This window comes from Diuraphis noxia, unplaced genomic scaffold, assembly GCF_037042655.1.
Source record: "Diuraphis noxia isolate RWA-SAM2 unplaced genomic scaffold, SU_Dnox_SAM2 contig0003, whole genome shotgun sequence".
Classification (NCBI taxonomy): domain Eukaryota; kingdom Metazoa; phylum Arthropoda; class Insecta; order Hemiptera; family Aphididae; genus Diuraphis; species Diuraphis noxia.
The window spans coordinates 51,194,893-51,213,302 of record NW_028301713.1 but is presented as its reverse complement, the minus strand read 5'-3'; the positions used below and the strand labels follow the sequence as shown (position 1 = coordinate 51,213,302).

The window sequence follows — 18,410 nt, the reverse complement described above, 5'->3', positions numbered from 1 at the left end:
GAAAAAATATTTTGCTTAGAACATAAAATTAAAAATATATATTGTAATTAAAAATGTAAAAAATAAAAAATTATAAGTCTAAAAAAATATTTAAAAGCACATTTTTTTAATAAAATAACGTTATTTTATAATATTTTGAAACTATGTAACAATTTAGTGTCTTACACTAAATGATTCATCCAGTTGGTATATACATTTCTGTGAGAAATTACAATCATTCATATTATTAGATATAATATGTTATTGACGTCTTAATAAATATAATGTTCTTCAATGACAGGTTTTTTTGGATACTTAACTTTATGTTGGCAGATAATTTTATTAATTTAATATTTTGAGGGTCTTATGAGTTTTAGTATGCATAATGTAGATATCTATAATGCATTTAGAGTAGGTAGGCATTATAAAATTTTAGCGAGTCACAAGCACCTCATTGATATTTGATATATACTGGTACATAACCAATTTAATTTGTATTATATTTGAGAACCTAGTTTATAATTTATATTCAAATGCTGATATGAAGTGTGTAGTTTATTTCACGAAGGGATATTATATCATGTATATATCTATATATAATAAACTTACGCTATATGTTTCAAAGGAGTACAATCACTTTTTGTTAATTAAGAGCCACTTGATGACCACGCTAACGGTGTGTAGTTGGTGATGCAAAACACTGATATAAATCGGTCGGTCAGCTCGGCTGACTCGGCTGACTGATTATTCTCTTTTAAGAATGAGTTTAATGTCGACGTTATGAATAAAACTCATATGCGTGAAATAAATATATTACAGTTTACGAATAGAAGTATTCTAGAATCGAGTTCGTTTTCTAATGTCAAATTAACTTTATACTCGGGCTAAATATTACGAGTATAAAGTTGGACGGGTTGTAGGTATGGGTAAGCATAATACATTTATATTTTTCACTGATCTTACCAGTTCTTACTCTTAAATTTACGGAAGTAAAATGCACATTGACATGGTATAATATTATGTATTAAAATTTAATAAGTTACACAACAATATATTGAATGAAAATACGCTGAATTGCTTAAGGCCCTGCAGGTAATTAGTTAGGTGGGTCATAGGATGTTATCCTTTTCTTACAATATTATGGACTGTGATCTGATTTTAGAATGATTATTTGGATTTTTTAATACAATTTCAACTACCCATTACAGAGACGTTTTGAAATCAAATTTTTGTTTTTGTGTTCTCAAAGAAGAACCCGAGGGGAGTATAAATATAATTCATGTTGCAGCGATAACAATTTATCATGAATTATTGTGATAGCCATCGGCCAGACCTTAGATCATATACAATGGATGAAGCCATCGGGCTAATTCTTAAAGCCAGAATAACCCAGAGCCCCGACTGTTTGTGCGCATGCGCGTAATTCTGATTGGTTAATAAATTATCACAAAAAATAATATGATCATAATATCATATAATACTACATATACTATATATTATCAGTCATTTACGCATGCGCAGTAATAACCAAGGCTCTAGCGTTTTCAGTCATTTTGGCTTCAAATCTAATACACAAGCATATACCGAGTGGCTACATCCATAGTATAATATGATCTAAGAGCCAGACAATTATAGTTTAAAATTGGAATATACTAGTGTTTCAGACACAAAGTGGTAGCGTAACTAGATATCAAAAACATCGATTTTGCATACCATAATATTATATTAGGTTTGATTATTATTATTGTCTCTCCTACACTGATATTTTTATTTTTATCGTCAAATATTTGGTTTGAAAGATGTATATTATAATATGTAATCATTTATTTTGACTCAAGTCAAACTGATAGATTGGGGAATGCCGTTCTTATACTTTCACCTATCGGAATATAACACTTAATTCTATAATGAAATGACTAATTATTTTATAGTATCCATTACATGGTAAAAACGATCTGTGTCAAAAAAAAACTAGGATCAACAAATTTTGAAGAATTACATCTGTGTTGTGGCTTTTTTTCTTATCTGTAGCATTACCTATATAGTTCATGATTGTTTTTATAAATAAATGAAAAACAATAAAATGCTTATGTTTACTAACTTAACTTGTATTATTAGCTAAGGTAATGAAAAATAAAAAAACTATTTTGTTGATAAAATTATTTTTTTATGTATAATTAAATAACTTTAGAAGTTCCATTAAAAATATCTGGTTATAAATGTGCTGTTTCACATAAATAATTTTTTACAAAAATAGTAGGACACCTCTTGAGTATTTGGCTTGAATGGTAGACCATCACTATTCACTACTTTTCTCTTGTGGCTAATTCCTTAAAAGTATGATAATCTGTTTGAACTGGCGAAATGTGTATAAAGTATATTCACGACATAATATGTTTATATTATTATGATATATGCAAAAACTCGCCATACAATATATACGTGTATATAGTATACGTGCATAATAATATGTTTTAAGTATGTATAGCGTACCAACAATTTTGTTTATGGAGATTATAGTTGTTGTTAACTGGTGAATATTCATGCAACACGTAGTCCTTGTAAGTGACTACCTATATAATAGGCTATTCTGCATTTTCTCTATTTTGGTATTGATTTTGAATATAATTGTCATAAAAAAATATAAAATAACATTTTAGACTAAGTATAGCTACAGATAAATGGATACAGAACATTTTGATTTTTCTTGACAATTATTATGCTATGAAATTGGTTATATAATACATATGTAGTTACATTATTTATCTTTACTTTAAGTATGAATATGACTAAATTAGATAATTATTTAAAATTTAAATTAAAAATTAAATTTTAAATGGAAATCAGTAAGTACCTAATCACTTAATTGCCAATTATAGGAATTAATTCATCCTCCTAATAATATATTATACATAGTATCCGTATATTATCTGTATATTATTCTCAACTAAAAAAAATTAATTTTTATAAAAAATATTTAATATTTTACTATACAGCTGATTTATTTATGTAGTCATTATTCGTTTATTATAAATACAAAATTCAAGATGTTATAATATATGGGTACCTATCTACCTACATAGGAAACACCACACCTTAGAAGGTTATTTTATATCGTATGTAATAAAAATATGAGATGTGATAATGGTTAATTTAACTAGGTATATAATTCTCTTGGGAAAGTTGTAAAAAGTTTGCAACACAATTTTATTTTTAAAACTAAAGTGTTATGTAAGTAATCACGGAAAAGTAAATTGTTACACAAGGCACGATCACTATTAAGGCTTTTTATTTTTTACAAAATTGAAGACATTATAAAAATGTCTACAAAAAAATATAATAACTTTACGTATTTTTTTTCACTATTTACGTATGAATTAATTTTTGAACTAGAAGGCAAGTAACATGCTACTATTAAAACACAGTGTTATTATGTATCTATATTATTACTTACAAATATTATTGTGGAATACGTTAGAATTATACGCCATACAATTGTCATTACTCAATAAGACTTGACAAAAACAAAATTATATGGTATGTCCAATCGTATTAAATATTATATTCACATATATTGAGATTCTTTCAGAATATATATATATGTAGATGTATATATCTTTATTCTTTATATTAGAACATATAACTATTATGTGTGTCTATAGCTCATCAAACTTCTCCTAAACGACCTGACAAATTTTAATAAAACTTTTTATCAAATTTTATGGTAATCAATTCTTAAATCTACAGTATATAAATCAGTAGTTAAATAACAAAATAATTAAACATTAAATATTTATGTCATTGTATGTAATTTCGCACGAATATATTAAATTAGAATTAGAAACTTGGAAATACGTCAATCATTTATATAATTTTATTTATAACATATTTCTTAAACAAGCAATTTTATACAATAATGATTTGCTATACTAACTATTTAAAAAAAAAAAATAACAACCTGGAGATATATATTTATTGACGTCTGAAGTTCTTGACAAGGTTAATTTTTCAACAATAGACAAAATATCTGATGCATCAGATTCCTTTTGTGGCCAGATGATGGAATCATGCACGATGACGTACTTTTATTTATAAGTAATGTGGCCTCATATATGAAAAAAGCTGGTACAGCTATTAAAGCATAATGCTCAAAAATGATACATGTTACATGTTTAGACCACGGACTTCTTATACAACCTATAACTTACCTATTAAATACTATAAAAAGTATTAGTTTAACTTTAATTCTTGTCTACTTGTCTAGCGAGTGCAAGTTTTCATATTGCTCTTCTATTCATAAGCTCATCGAGGACTATTATAGATGCTTCTTTTTTTAAAGATTTTAATTTCATCTGGTATTTTGGTGTGCATAATATGTGTGTGTTGCAAGATGTTTTTTGATACATTAGTAGTATTCTAGAACTTTCATGATAATATAATATTACAAAACGATCATGTGATGTGTTTGAACAATATCTCATATACCTATGCTAGGAGTGATGCTTAGTAAATAATATCTGGCGTGGGTAGGGAAGATATTCATAAAATTTACACTACACAAACTTTTATGTTGTACATTATTAAATATTACAAAAGTATCAAATCAATATAACTTTATCGCATTGTTAGATAACTTTTTTCATAGCACTATACGTATAACTAAGACTATCATATAAAATATATTTATAAAATGATGAGTCCGTTATAATAATACTATAAAAACCTAGCACTATGAATTTTTAATTATGTCTTTGACTTTATATATCAAGGGATTACTTATAATTGGAAGCTTATGAACTTATTATTATCTAATAGTTAACTAAGGGTTTAATAAATAATAGTTAATACAATCACGAATATTAAAAATAAATATTAATTCTTTTGAAATGGAGAACAAATTCATTATATTCGTATTAAAATTAAAACTGTATAGATTCATTTTAATTCTATTATTTACTTCCTACATTTCAGAATGGTTTTATTTGATAAATGTTGTTTATTTTTTAACGAGAAAAAGGGTGAAGTAGGTAAACACTCTGATATACAATAGAAATAGGGTTTCGAGTGTAAATCGTTAGATAGTAAGTCATAGTAGATAATAAAATCGTTGAAATTTGATTTGATAAATTTAAATCATTGCCTAATCAAACAGACGTACCGCAAAAAATGTCTTTATTGGTTCGATGTAAAAATAACTAAAAATAAGACTAAATAATATATTGTGTATATAAAAGGACTTTAAACAAAATATTTAAGAAATAAATTTAAATTTCTACGGTTAATATTTTTAAAACAACCAATCTAAATTAATTTAAAAAATTAAAAATCATAAAAAATTTAAATTGAATTAAGTATATATAAATAGCTTACATTGAGTCTAATTTTTTTAATATTATTTAAATATTTATATTTTTTGAGTATGGAAAGTATTAATTTCATTAATATTGGACAATTTCAAATTGCTAAAATGAATAATAACAGAAAACAGAAGAACTAAAATTATTTGATGAGAATTTGTTTTTTTTTTTTTTGCACAGGAAAATCTAATTTTATCAAAATTTGAGCTCATAAAATTTTTGTAGAATTGTATTTCATTTTTTATTTATAATTCATGTAAGAAAAACTTATATTTAATTTTCAAACTTTCAGTATGGGTATTAAATATTTATGAATTTTCAACTACAATATAATTTCTACATTTCGACAAAATTCAAACTTTAAATAAATATAAAAAAAATTGTATACGAAAAACATATGCGGGGTGATTCTTTTAAGTGGGTGCACTATTTATCTCGAAAATTATTAGGTTTTTTGGCATTTTTTTTTTTAAACTTCTGTTTATGTTTTTTTAAACCGTATAATATTTTATTTTTTTTTTGCCCTTATATTTATTACCAATGAATTTTTGTCGTGTAATGAAGAAAATGGCGGGGATTCAATATAACAACCAAGGTCATTAAAACGTAACTTCTATGGTAAAATTAGCATATTATAGGTGTAATAAGACATTCAACTAATCAGGTACAAAGTACAACAGTTATCAATATTGATACCTAACCTAACCTATTAGATCGAACGGTATCGAATTTATTAGTTATAGCTCCGGACTTTACAAATAATGAAGAAATAGTATAAACATGCCGCATTTATCGACTATAACACCTCCTTCAAACACCAATACTTTACCTCCTTCATACACCAATACTTTGAGGAACTGTAACTCGCAAACCAATCAACGAAATATAAAAATATTAACGCGTAAATTTATAGTAAAAATGGTTTTATTAATTTATGATTTTTTTTATTAATGTTACCATTTGAAAATAAATAAATAAATATAAGGGTGAAAAAAATTAAAATATCATACGGTTTTAGAAAACATAAACCTAGAAGTTCAAAAAAAAAGCTAATATTTTTCGAAATAAATAAAAGAATCATCCTGTAGATATCTTCTATCAATGTTTCAATCGTTTATACAAAAAAAAAAAATTATATTAAACAAAAATTTAAAAAATATATATATATATGATCTGAATTTAAAAAAAATACCTATTGCTAATAACATAAAAAGATAGTCAAAATATTTTGTTAATAATTTTATGTCTAGTTAATGCTGATATAAATATCAAGTTTCTACAGTTTTTCATTATTGAGATACAGCAAAAATACAAAATTGATTTTATCAAAATCATATTTTGAATAAGATCTCTGGTTTTCTTTATTCTTACTGCAACAAAAATAAGTGACATACGTGAAATAAACAAAACACATACTTTATTGCAAAATCAATACATTCATCGCTTCTTTCAGAATAAAGCAAAGTTAAATAAATGAACAGTATAAAGTATTGCACATCCTAGAAATAATATAATTTTATACTTTAATCTAGTTCAAGCAAAATCGAAAAGGTTTGAAAAATGTGTTTGACCTCTGGTATTGTTATAGCAGTAAATACAATTAAAGTTGTCTCTTGTCTATAATAAAGTAAAACTTAGCTTTATGTCAATACTATTGGCGACACCTGTTTCGTGTTTCATGGAAGTCATACCAAAAATCCATTGACTCGGAAACATTATCACAGCAGGAACATTAAGAAATAGAAAAATAATTTATTTTTATTTACACCAAATAGAAGAAATATTTTTTCAATCAATTTAGACTTCTACACAGATAATATTCTTTGGTAAAACGCCAATAATAAATAATAGTAATAATACCAATGCGCTATTGATATATTGTTTTGTAAATTGGAAATAAGCGATTTTGTGTATTATATCGTCTTACTAATTTCAAAATATACTCTACGAATTATTGGTGATGTATATAAAAAAAAAAAAAACAATGATAAATATTTTCTTTAAAATATTAATGTGTAATTTACACCCAATCCATCATTTTAACTCTAATATCTACCTAACCTATTTCAGATTATAGATTTAGAAGATATAATAGGGATAAGGTACTTCCTAATCAGTAATCACATCCACTAGTAGCTATGATTGCTTAATAATAATAATTTATATGTTAATTTTCGGGTTCCTGTGGTAAATATATCACTAGAAAATTATATCTTTTATAAAAAATACTTTCACTGAAAACACCTACCACCAAAAAAAAATCTATACTATTATCTTTTAACATTAATAACCGTTAAATTATAAAATCAAAAGATCTTGAAATAAATACCGTGACTAGTCCTAATTGATTTTTGAAAACAGCTTTTGCGTATCTAATAATTTTCGTTTTTTCTAAATTCCAACCATTAAAAAAAGTACCTTTCAAAAAATGTTACCTACCTATAAGCCATTAAGTACATATAAGTACCTATCAACTAGATTCACTTTCCCATCAGAAAATTTAATATTGGAGTTGAAAATCAAAGCAATTTTTAAATTTTACACATACAGATTTCATACATCATTAAAAAATGTATACATTCGTCGCGCCGTTTATAATTTGAAATCCAGTATTGTACTTTAAAAATGTGCTGGTGGACTTTTTAAAATTCATCTTTCAATGACTACGCGTATCGTCAACACGCTATTTTAAAATAAAATCAATTAAGTATTTGGTGAATCTCGGAAATTTAGACAGAAGTTATAACAACAATAATAAATTTTAACCCTAAAACTATTTACTTTCAATAGTATTAAGATTGGAATATTTAGTGGACATTAAAGATACTAAACAAAGTGTCGGTAACCGTTCCAGTAAAATTAAATTTTCTATGTAATCATCATCGATTGAGGTACATTTTCAAACCATTTGGAATCAGGAACATGCAATTCGTTTTTGGGACTACGAAAGTAGCTGTAGTTATTCGACGTCAAGAACCCGATTTAAAGAGTCCCACTTATTGTTGTGAATCGTTTTCGTTGTCAGCCCATAAATATAACCTCTGTCAATAAAAATAAATAAACCCTTACAGAATACCATTTTACGGTATTTTACATCCTATTAACCTTTTCCACCATTTCTCAATCCTTTTTACTATACCGAATATTTGAGAGTATCAAATTGGTTGAATACTTAAAATTTTATACTCAAAACTGTGTATGTAAACATACTTAGAATAATGCAGGAGACAATAACAGTACCATCATAATATTATTTGAGATACCTAAATAAATTGTGAGCATTTTCCGAAATGTGTTTTCCCCTACAATATCGTTTGTTTTCATTTAAATTGAAAATAATTTAAATACTAATTGTTTCAATTTATTTGTATTTCATAATTAGGTTAAAATTGTTTTATTAATTTGAAATATAAAAGCATTTTCTCATCGCGAAAAGCTTCAAAAAGAAGAAAATTAATTAGGTAGGTAATATTTTTTTTTTATTGTATAGGTAATTTAGCACATATCAGTGTCAATGTATTAATTGAAATAAACGTTGGTTTAATATTTCATGTTATTTTGTATTATTGAACCGAATTTTTCTATTCATGATTTTAAATCATGCAATAAGCTTAAGATTTTTCTTTAAATAGTCATATTTTAATGTACTGACGTTCTGTTATAATAACGCATATTAAACTTTCAACTTTGAACTTATTTTTTATGAAAATTAAAAATAACTATTTTTATGAAAATTAAAAATAACTATTTTTATACATTTTCCTATTAACTATTACCATTATTTTCAAACAGTGATGACCTCAATCAAAAAATTCTGTGATTTGATTTAATACTTAATAGCATTGTTTTGTATGTGCTTCGGGATTGAAAAGCATAAAGTAATAGATGAGTTAAATTTGAATTCAATGATTAACCAAACAAGCTGTTTATATGTTAGGGTAGGTACATTTTATTGTTTATATTAAATGTTGTAAATATAACTGTACCTTTTCTCCTCGGGGTGTTATAAATCATTGAATAAATAATGAAAACGATTCTAAACACAAATAGACCGTCTAAATATTTACAAAATTTTCTTAATAAATATTTCAAGTTCAAATATTTTCAAACTTAATAAAAAAAAAACTATTTAAGTTGTGTTGTGTTGAATTTAAAAAAAAAAAACATTATTCATTTATACGCTATACATACTATATTTAATGGTATGCATTGCCATACCTTCTAAATATTTAGATTTTAATAACAGCTTGAGCTATTGATATTAAAATATGTGAAAAAATATTATTATATAATACAATAATATGTGATATGTTTGTTGCTGAAATTAGTTCAACACACCATACCACTAATATAGAAATAAAACATCAATAATAATTAAAACATAATATAAAATATTATATAAATATTTCCTAAAAATATAGGCTGACAAGATGGCTCTGCTCAAAATAATCGCTCATCAAATTAAATTAAATTTAATTTCCTGCTTTGAGTTACATGACACCTCCTACACAGAAAAGTAGTTTTCTACTTACCTAGTATAATTTTTTATGTTTACTATTTACTACCAATTGCAAATATTATTATATATTATAACAATATTTTATGTATAAAAAAAAAAAACTGTAAAAACAAACATTTTGTTGAAACCATTATAATTAATAAATGAAAAAAAAAAAATAACAATATTTTACCATTTGATTTTCAAAGAACACCGTAATTTCAATTTATTATAACTTTAACGATGACAAAATTAATAACTCACAGGGACAAACATTCGATAGAGTTTGTATTTTATTACGGCCAATTATATATACAGTAAGTATGGTTAGTTCTTTTAATGCCTTTCTGTTTTATAACTCTTAAATAAGGGGAAAAGGGCATTTAGCTAATGACGATGGAGTATGTATTAACCGAAAACATTATACTAATACATGATTGTTGTAAATCTCTAATAAAAATCATTATGGTTTGGGGATACTCGAAAGTGAACATTTTAGTTTTGGATGAGACTAAATATAAATTGCTTTGTCCTAAAGAATTACGTGTGTTGTCAAAATTTAAATTTAAATGCTTGTTAAAAAAAAAAATGTGAGTATGCATTTCTTTTATTTTTCAACTGCTATTGTAAAAATATTTTAGGAACCTTGTATTCAATTTTCAAATCTTAGATATAAAAGGAAAATTTTTTATGAATTTCTAGGATAAAATAATTTACGAATTTTTGTGATTTTTACGTATGTTGTCAATATTAAAATTGGAATGCATGTAAAAAAAAATTGTGGCTATATATTTCATTTATTTTTCAACTGATATTGTAAAAATATATTATGATCCTTTTATTAAATTCTCAAATCTTAAAACTAAAAAGAAAAACTTTTATAAATTTCTATCTAAGATAATTTGAACATTGCCGTAATTTTTACGTATTTAGTCAAAATTTGAACTTTAAATGCTTATAAAAAAAATTGTGACTAAATATTTCTTTTATTTTTCAATTGCTATTGTAAAAATATATTATGAGCCTTGCATTAAATTTTCAAATTTTAGATATAAAAGGAAAATTTTTTATGAATTTCTAGCATAAAGTAATTTACTAACTTATACTTTTTGAATAATAACAAATATTAAAAATCGTTTGAGGATAAATCGTTATTGTTATGCTATTTCGTAAAAATTTAAAATTCAAACGCACTTAAAATTTTTCCTATAATGATGCTTCGAGTTTTCTCTATAGTTACTTAAAGGAAAACTTATGGAAAACTTAGTGTTGTATTTTTAATCCTTAGTTATAAACACAAACATTTTTATGATTTTTAAACTTCAAAATTACTTTCAAATTTTTGCATTTTTGAGAGATTTCGTAAAAAATTTAACTATAAACGCTTTTAAAAAAAAATTGTGACTAACGATTTTTAATTTTTTTTTAGCTACAATAAGAAAAACTCATAAGGAACTTTGTATTAAATTTTCAAGTTTTTTTGGTCATTTAAAACTTTTTACCGATACTTCAAAAAAAAATTCTCAAAAAAATCGAAAATGTCAGTGGTCTATAAATAACTCAAAAAAGTTGAACATTTTTGAAAATTAAACTGTATATGGATAACATTAACATAAAACATAAACTATTGGAAAATGTTTACTTTTGACCCCTATAATGCACCAAGGATCTTCAATTTTACATTGGAAACCACTACCAAAGTTTGAAATTGAAGCATTATTTCGACTAGTTATGCTGTACACAGACACACAAAAAAAAAAAAAACACACATCATTGTAAAATCTATACATTCATCACTTCGTTCAGAATCTAAAATAGATGATGCAAATATCGTAAAAATAGCATAATACATAAATATTTTTTCATATTCAATAAACAACTGAAATTTTTTTTTAAATTTAATCATGATTTAAACTTACAATAAATTCTAAAAAAAATCTAGTAGTGACCTATTTTAATCAGAATCAAGAGTACTTGCTTGAAACTTCAGCTGCAGACGCAATAAATTCTTATATTATAAAATAGCATTGTAGCAGCCAAAAAAACCATCAGTATCTTCGATGTAAGACAAAAAACCAAATGTAATATTAAATTAATATAATTTAAAATAATGCTGGTAAGGTTATCAATCTATTTTTAAATTATTTGGTTGTTATTATTATATATTATAATCCTCGCAAATCATGTACCTAAAATGTTGATTCTACATAATGATTATCATGTTTGAAATTAAAATAACTAACGCTTAAACTTGACGAATCATCAAATTTTAAAAATAATAAAGACATTTAAATAGATTTGTAAGTTTTCTTTTAGTTACTAAAATAACAACAATGATTTAATCGGATCTATGCTTTTAAATTTAAATAAGAAAAAAATGATAATACCTATAGAACATTATAATATGTATATTATTATGATTGTATAACTACAATCCAATTAATAAAAAATATTTTAATTTTGAGATAGAACACCATCCAATCCAGTAGTAAAATTTATAATTATTTATAATTTATTAATATGACTGACAAAAATAGTATAACCATAATTATTAAATCTCAACTAAAACTTTTTATGAGTGTTATTTTTATAATATATCCACTCTTTAGTGATATTTATTTAATTCCAAGCTTCATTCACAATTTAGATATATGTATACTATTATGTCACTTGCGATATATTTTTATTCTGGGTATGACACACAATTTACATTCAATGTAGAAATATAATTGATTTTACTCTTTTATGTTTAATATTGGTTACTAAAGTCTATAACCCGTTTTAAAATGCACAATGCATTATGCCTATAATGACCCTAAGGCATAAACACTAAGTACTTAATTTATTTATTGATAAATCAATTTCGAATTGCTTTCATCTATCCACTACCATGAGCACTGTACAATATGACGGATCACGGATCACGTGATCTTGAGTTTTAAACCAAAATTAAAATGATCTTATCGAGTGTTAATATATAATTGTTATTATTATTAATATTGTTTGGAATAGATAAATATACAATACACAAAAGTAAAACACTCCTTACTATTAAAAAATTGTTATACTGAGGTTTGAAAGAAAAACAATTATAAATTGACAATATTTTTGGTGCAAGAAGATTTTCACAGCTACTTATCGATGGAACTTCAGTGGCTGTTATACAATAATGTTAATGTTTAGTACGATTATATAACAATATAATATTTACTATTCGTATTATCATGACCAAAAACCTAGTTAAGTATTGCATTTTAATCCGGCCTCAATGATTGTTTGGTTGATTCACTATCATGCGATTTATGATGTGAACTGATTAAACTTTTCCATTAGTTACAAACTAAATTGTTTGTGGAAATGCTTTTGTGATTAGGCGTTCAGATCCACTTCATTGTCTAATATAACACATTGAATAGTTTAATCTACAGACCACAACTAGGATTCGTGGAAAAGTAACACTGAGTTGTTCTTTAAATCCCTGTTGCAAAACAGTTTAAATGATAATCCTTTAGAACTAACTCTAAAAAAAAATTTGAAGATATTAAACGAATTAATCTACTCGGATTAAAAGGACGCCATATCCTTATTTGTTGTCTCAGTCTAATAAACGCGTAACATAGCAAATTTAAGCTCAATAGTTTACATTTTACTCTTTTAGCTTAAAAATTAGAGTGAGTAGACCTATTATGAAACTTGATGGTAAGAAAAATATATGTGTTTTTTTATATAAGTATTTTTACGATAACTCAGTTTTTAAATGAGTTTTGCACGTATAATGAATTGTAAAATAAAAATTTTCATAACTCATTTAAAAACTGAATTATCGTAAAAATACTTCCAGCAAAACACAGATAATGTTCTTACCATCAAGTTTTTTACTAGGTCTATTTACTATAATTGTTAAGCTAACGGAGTAAAACGTGAACTTCTGAGTGTAAATTTGACATGTTATAGGCAGTGTTAGGAACAGATAACAAAAAAATCATCTGGATAAAGATAAAGATAACAACACTAAATTTTATCTAAGATACAGATAAAAGATAAACAAATTTAATTCATCTAACAAAAAGATAAAAGATAAAAATATTTTATCCAGATAAATAACAGATAATTATAGAAATTAAAATTAAAACAACTAATTTAAAAAAACATATATAATGCCATGTAAGTACATGCCTATATAATATGTTTATTTTCGACTTAACTTATTATATCATGATGTGTATCACCAAACATTAACTTCAACACATATAATTATATAAGGAACCAATAAGATCCAAGGGACTCTAGGGAGTAACAAAGTATAAATAAAAATTTGGGAAGTCACCCTGCTGAAGAAGTTGTCGAGTGGACCAAAAACAAAATTCACATAGTTAATAATATTTTTGGTACAGATCTATCTAATTTTCACTAAAAAATTTATCTTTTAAATTTATCTAGATAAGTCAAATATTTATCTAAAATAAATACTTAGATAACTTATATTTATTTATCTAGATAAGATAAAAGATAAAATAATTATTATCTGGATAATTTATCTAGATAAATTTATCTAGATAAGTCCTAACACTGGTTATAGGTTTGTAAGACTGATATAACAAATATGGGTGTTGCACCCTCTTAATAGTTCGTGTCTTTCAAACCTACTTGTGTATCGAAAAAATTGTACGATACAATATTATGTACTTTTTTAATTATCTTAAACTATTATTTATGAAGGTAATTTTATTAAACCCAAATCGTTTTATAACTTTTATAAGACACAAATAATATATCTCAATTAATAATATTTTAATCTAAATAATAGTTTTAAAAAAGAAAAAAATGTAAATAAATTAAAAATCCTATTAAAATTATGCAAAAAATAAATTTGTTTTTTGATTTTTTAGGGAATGAATATCTGGTATTATTGGCATAAATTTGGAATTCAGTATCTAATATTTACTTTGACATCAATCAAAATGGCATTGGGTAAGTATTTAAAAAAATAATGATCATTATAATTTATATATTAAGTGAACTAGTTATCTTGAACATAATTCTATACACAGAATTATAACTTGTATGCAAAAATGTCTATATACTTTAAATAAATAATTTTGACTAACATTGGTATTGTTTTATAAAACAACAAATATTTTTTGAATACATTTTTGGGTGAATAATGGACACAATATTACTGACTTAGTTATATTTACTTAGAAATTGTGATACTACAATTTTACTATTATTATTACATAAATTAATGTGTAATTTTTCAAAAGACATTTCAAGTATATTATGGCAAGTAAGCTGTCGACAATAATATTTCCTGGGGGGGGGGGGGGGGGGGTGTAGTGGCTGGCCGGATTAAGGTGTCGGTTGTGATCGCCAGTCATGAGCGGCATCACTTTCGGACAGTTCATGCGTCTGGAAAGAGAGACCGCCGCCCGGTTAGGTTAGGTTTTTATAATTTTAATTGCTAAGTATCATTAACAATTTTTTGTAGTATAAAAAGTTTTTCATGAAATATTTACAAATTTTCTTTAGAAGTTTAATATTGAAATATGTATACCATTTTAGTTCATAACTTACTACTGATTAATAACAATATTTTAATTTGATATTTTTTTCCCCGTTAAAACATAATATACATAGTATTGCAATATTATGATAGTAGCAATAGATTTTTCTTTTTCTTTTTCTTTTTAAATTAGTTTTATTCATAAACAGTTATGACGATGATATATTATATTTATAAAACTTTTGTTTACAATTATTTGTTAATGGTTAAATAATAAATACAACATACGTGAATTAGATCAAAGAAGTGAATGAACTTTTGAACAATTTTTAATTCCTGATAAAATTATAAAACTACTGATGTCAATAAACTTATTTTATTGATATGCGTTCATAAATTTCAGATAAATATTAGCTTCCTATTTATTCGTTTGCTGGATTGTTTACCGTATTCTATCATTATAACGCAAAAATAAATCTTATAGTGGAGATACTTGATGATTTTGATTTATTAAAATATATGCAGGTCACGGGACCAATTTCGTTCTAGCCATAATATGGTATGTCGTAGATATACCTTTGGGTAATTTACCTCTATCTACAGTTGAGTGACTGAAAGACCATAAATTATATATGAAAGCTCCTATATAGTTTCAACAATGTGAGTTTGAAGCTAGATGACTGATTTGCTGGTTTGAATTTAAATAAAGTTTAGTATACAAGCGTCTAGAAAATATTTTAGGTATTTCATTGATTAAAATGATTTTGGTGTCTAATTTTTTTTGATATTTATTGAAAAGCTAGAGTGTACCTACTAGTAATTTAACGCAAGTAGATGTTTTGAAATAATGCACGTAAAAGACAAAAATTGTGTCTCGTAAATTCAGCTGTATTCCAGGATTGTTACATTCACATAATTATATTGATCGAATGCACAGATTTTTTAACCAAAATGGGCTAAATTATTGCTTTAAGAAACTAAAAAATAAATAGGATATTAATTTGAATGGTCATTAAAATATTGATATAATTTTAATCAAGATAGTAATGGTTGGAATTATACTTTTTAGTTTGATGGAAATAGTCCAAATAGTACCAAATTAATAATGTTATTAAAATATTAAATTCTTTGGTTAGATTGAAAACTTTCTCCACAATGTTGCTTGATTTCCAATGCATAATTTTCAACTAGTGAATGGTATAAACAATGATGGGGTTTTTCCTATATTTATAAATATTGTTATTTATCTAAATAATGAGAGAGAGATAGAGATGTTTCGATAAAAAACTTCTGGAGTAAACACCCTTATGCTTTAAAATTCTAATTAGTTCGTATATGAAATGTTTCCTTCAGTTTTTTATTGATTCAAACATATTATAAAAACTTATGATTTAGAGGCTGTTAGAAAATAAGGTAATCGTAAAATTATATATTTTAGATATTTGCGTGAAGAATGAATGGTTTTTTTTTTTTAAAGAGATTTTTAATTACTTTATTGGATTAAGACCAAGAAATATTCTTTTATCCATAAATTTTTTTCAAAGTACCATAATATTTTATAACAGCTCATGAAAAAAAATTTTTGGTAACTACTATATATATATATATATATAAAAAAATAATAACCAACTATTTAAGTTAGTTTATTTGATTTTATGTAAAAACACATTATTTTATTTTACCAAGATTAAATTATATTTTGTTTGAAATATGAACATATGTTCAATAATTATGGATATACAATGTTACAAAGCAATAGACTTCGTAAGTTAAAAAATACATTTTTTTAGAAGACACAAAAACTGTGTAAAAATAGCAAAATATTTTTTACGAAAATACGAGTTAAAATTATCAATATGGAAAGAGTAATATTTAATTTTGAAAAAAACGTAACTGAGTTACACACTATTATATTTAAACATGTGATTCAGCTACATTTTTAGCTGATATATAATAATTTATTATTAACTTTTAATATAATATGGAGTATATATATACCATAATATTATATTCAAATTTATATGTATATAGTTTATTTTTCTATTCACCGTAGGAGAATATTAAACTTTAAACTAACCTATATTTCTCACCGTAGTAGGCAGGTGAGAATGAGTTCATTGTTATGAACCTATATACCGCAGAAAATGTATGAAAATATTTTTTAAAATGTACCTAGGTACTTGAATAATAATTTATGAAACGAAATTTTTTGGTTTTCTATGAATTATATTATTTTAAAAAAAAAAACAAAAACAATTAAATTCATTATTCTTCGTTTAAAAATCTAATTTTGTAAAAACATTATGAACTTGAAATGTATATCAAAAAACTATGCTTAATATGTATTTTAGAGATGATAATAAAATTATGAGAAACTTTTTTAAGATTATTAAGCTTTTTTATAGTGTTATACAATGTTTTTTAACATTTAAAAAGTATAACATTTTTATAAAACAGCATATGAAATCAGAAATATTTTGAATATTCTATAATGTATAGAAAATGCGAGTAAATATAGTTGAATATTTTAATTCTGTGACATTATTAATATTTGAACTACTTACAACTAAAAACCAATTAATTTTGATAAACTGTAATAATGCAATTATTCTCATTTTTATGATTTTTTTTTATTCTATCAGACTACCACAATAATTTTGAAAAATAATAAAAAAATATATAAGGTTCAGAAACACTCCCCGAAGTTAACCATTGGAAAATATTTTCTACTGTAAAATTGTCTTTAAATGCAAAGAAAATTTCTTTTTTTTTAAATAAATGTGCATCATTGTAAAAACATTAGAGTTATTGTTTTATATTTAAAAAATAAAGACTAATATTAAAAATCAGTAATTCATTATTATTTACTTATAATTTGCAAACTGGAACATAAAACCATTTCTTTTGTTTTTACTGTACCTAACATATATTTTAACTAATTTAAATAATTTTGACTTCAATTTACTTTAAAGTTTAATACTTAGTATTTTTTTTTGATAAAACTTATAATAAACATTATTTAATGCATTCAATGAATTTGTTCTAATATACGTAATACAATTACCGATATAAC

At 24.3% G+C, this 18,410-nt stretch overlaps 1 protein-coding gene across 2 annotated transcripts in view; it reads left to right on the top strand.

Annotated features, from left to right (window-relative positions):
• Window positions 1–18,410, top strand: part of LOC107166965 (cell surface glycoprotein CD200 receptor 1-like) — a 242,660-nt gene that overhangs the window by 60,580 nt on the left and 163,670 nt on the right. For both annotated transcript variants that reach the window (XM_089224621.1, XM_089224620.1), the window contains one exon: window positions 14,724–14,805. In XM_089224621.1, coding sequence (XP_089080747.1) covers window positions 14,727–14,805 — 79 coding nt within the window. In that variant the 5' untranslated portion in view covers window positions 14,724–14,726. The remainder of the gene's footprint in view (window positions 1–14,723; window positions 14,806–18,410) is intronic.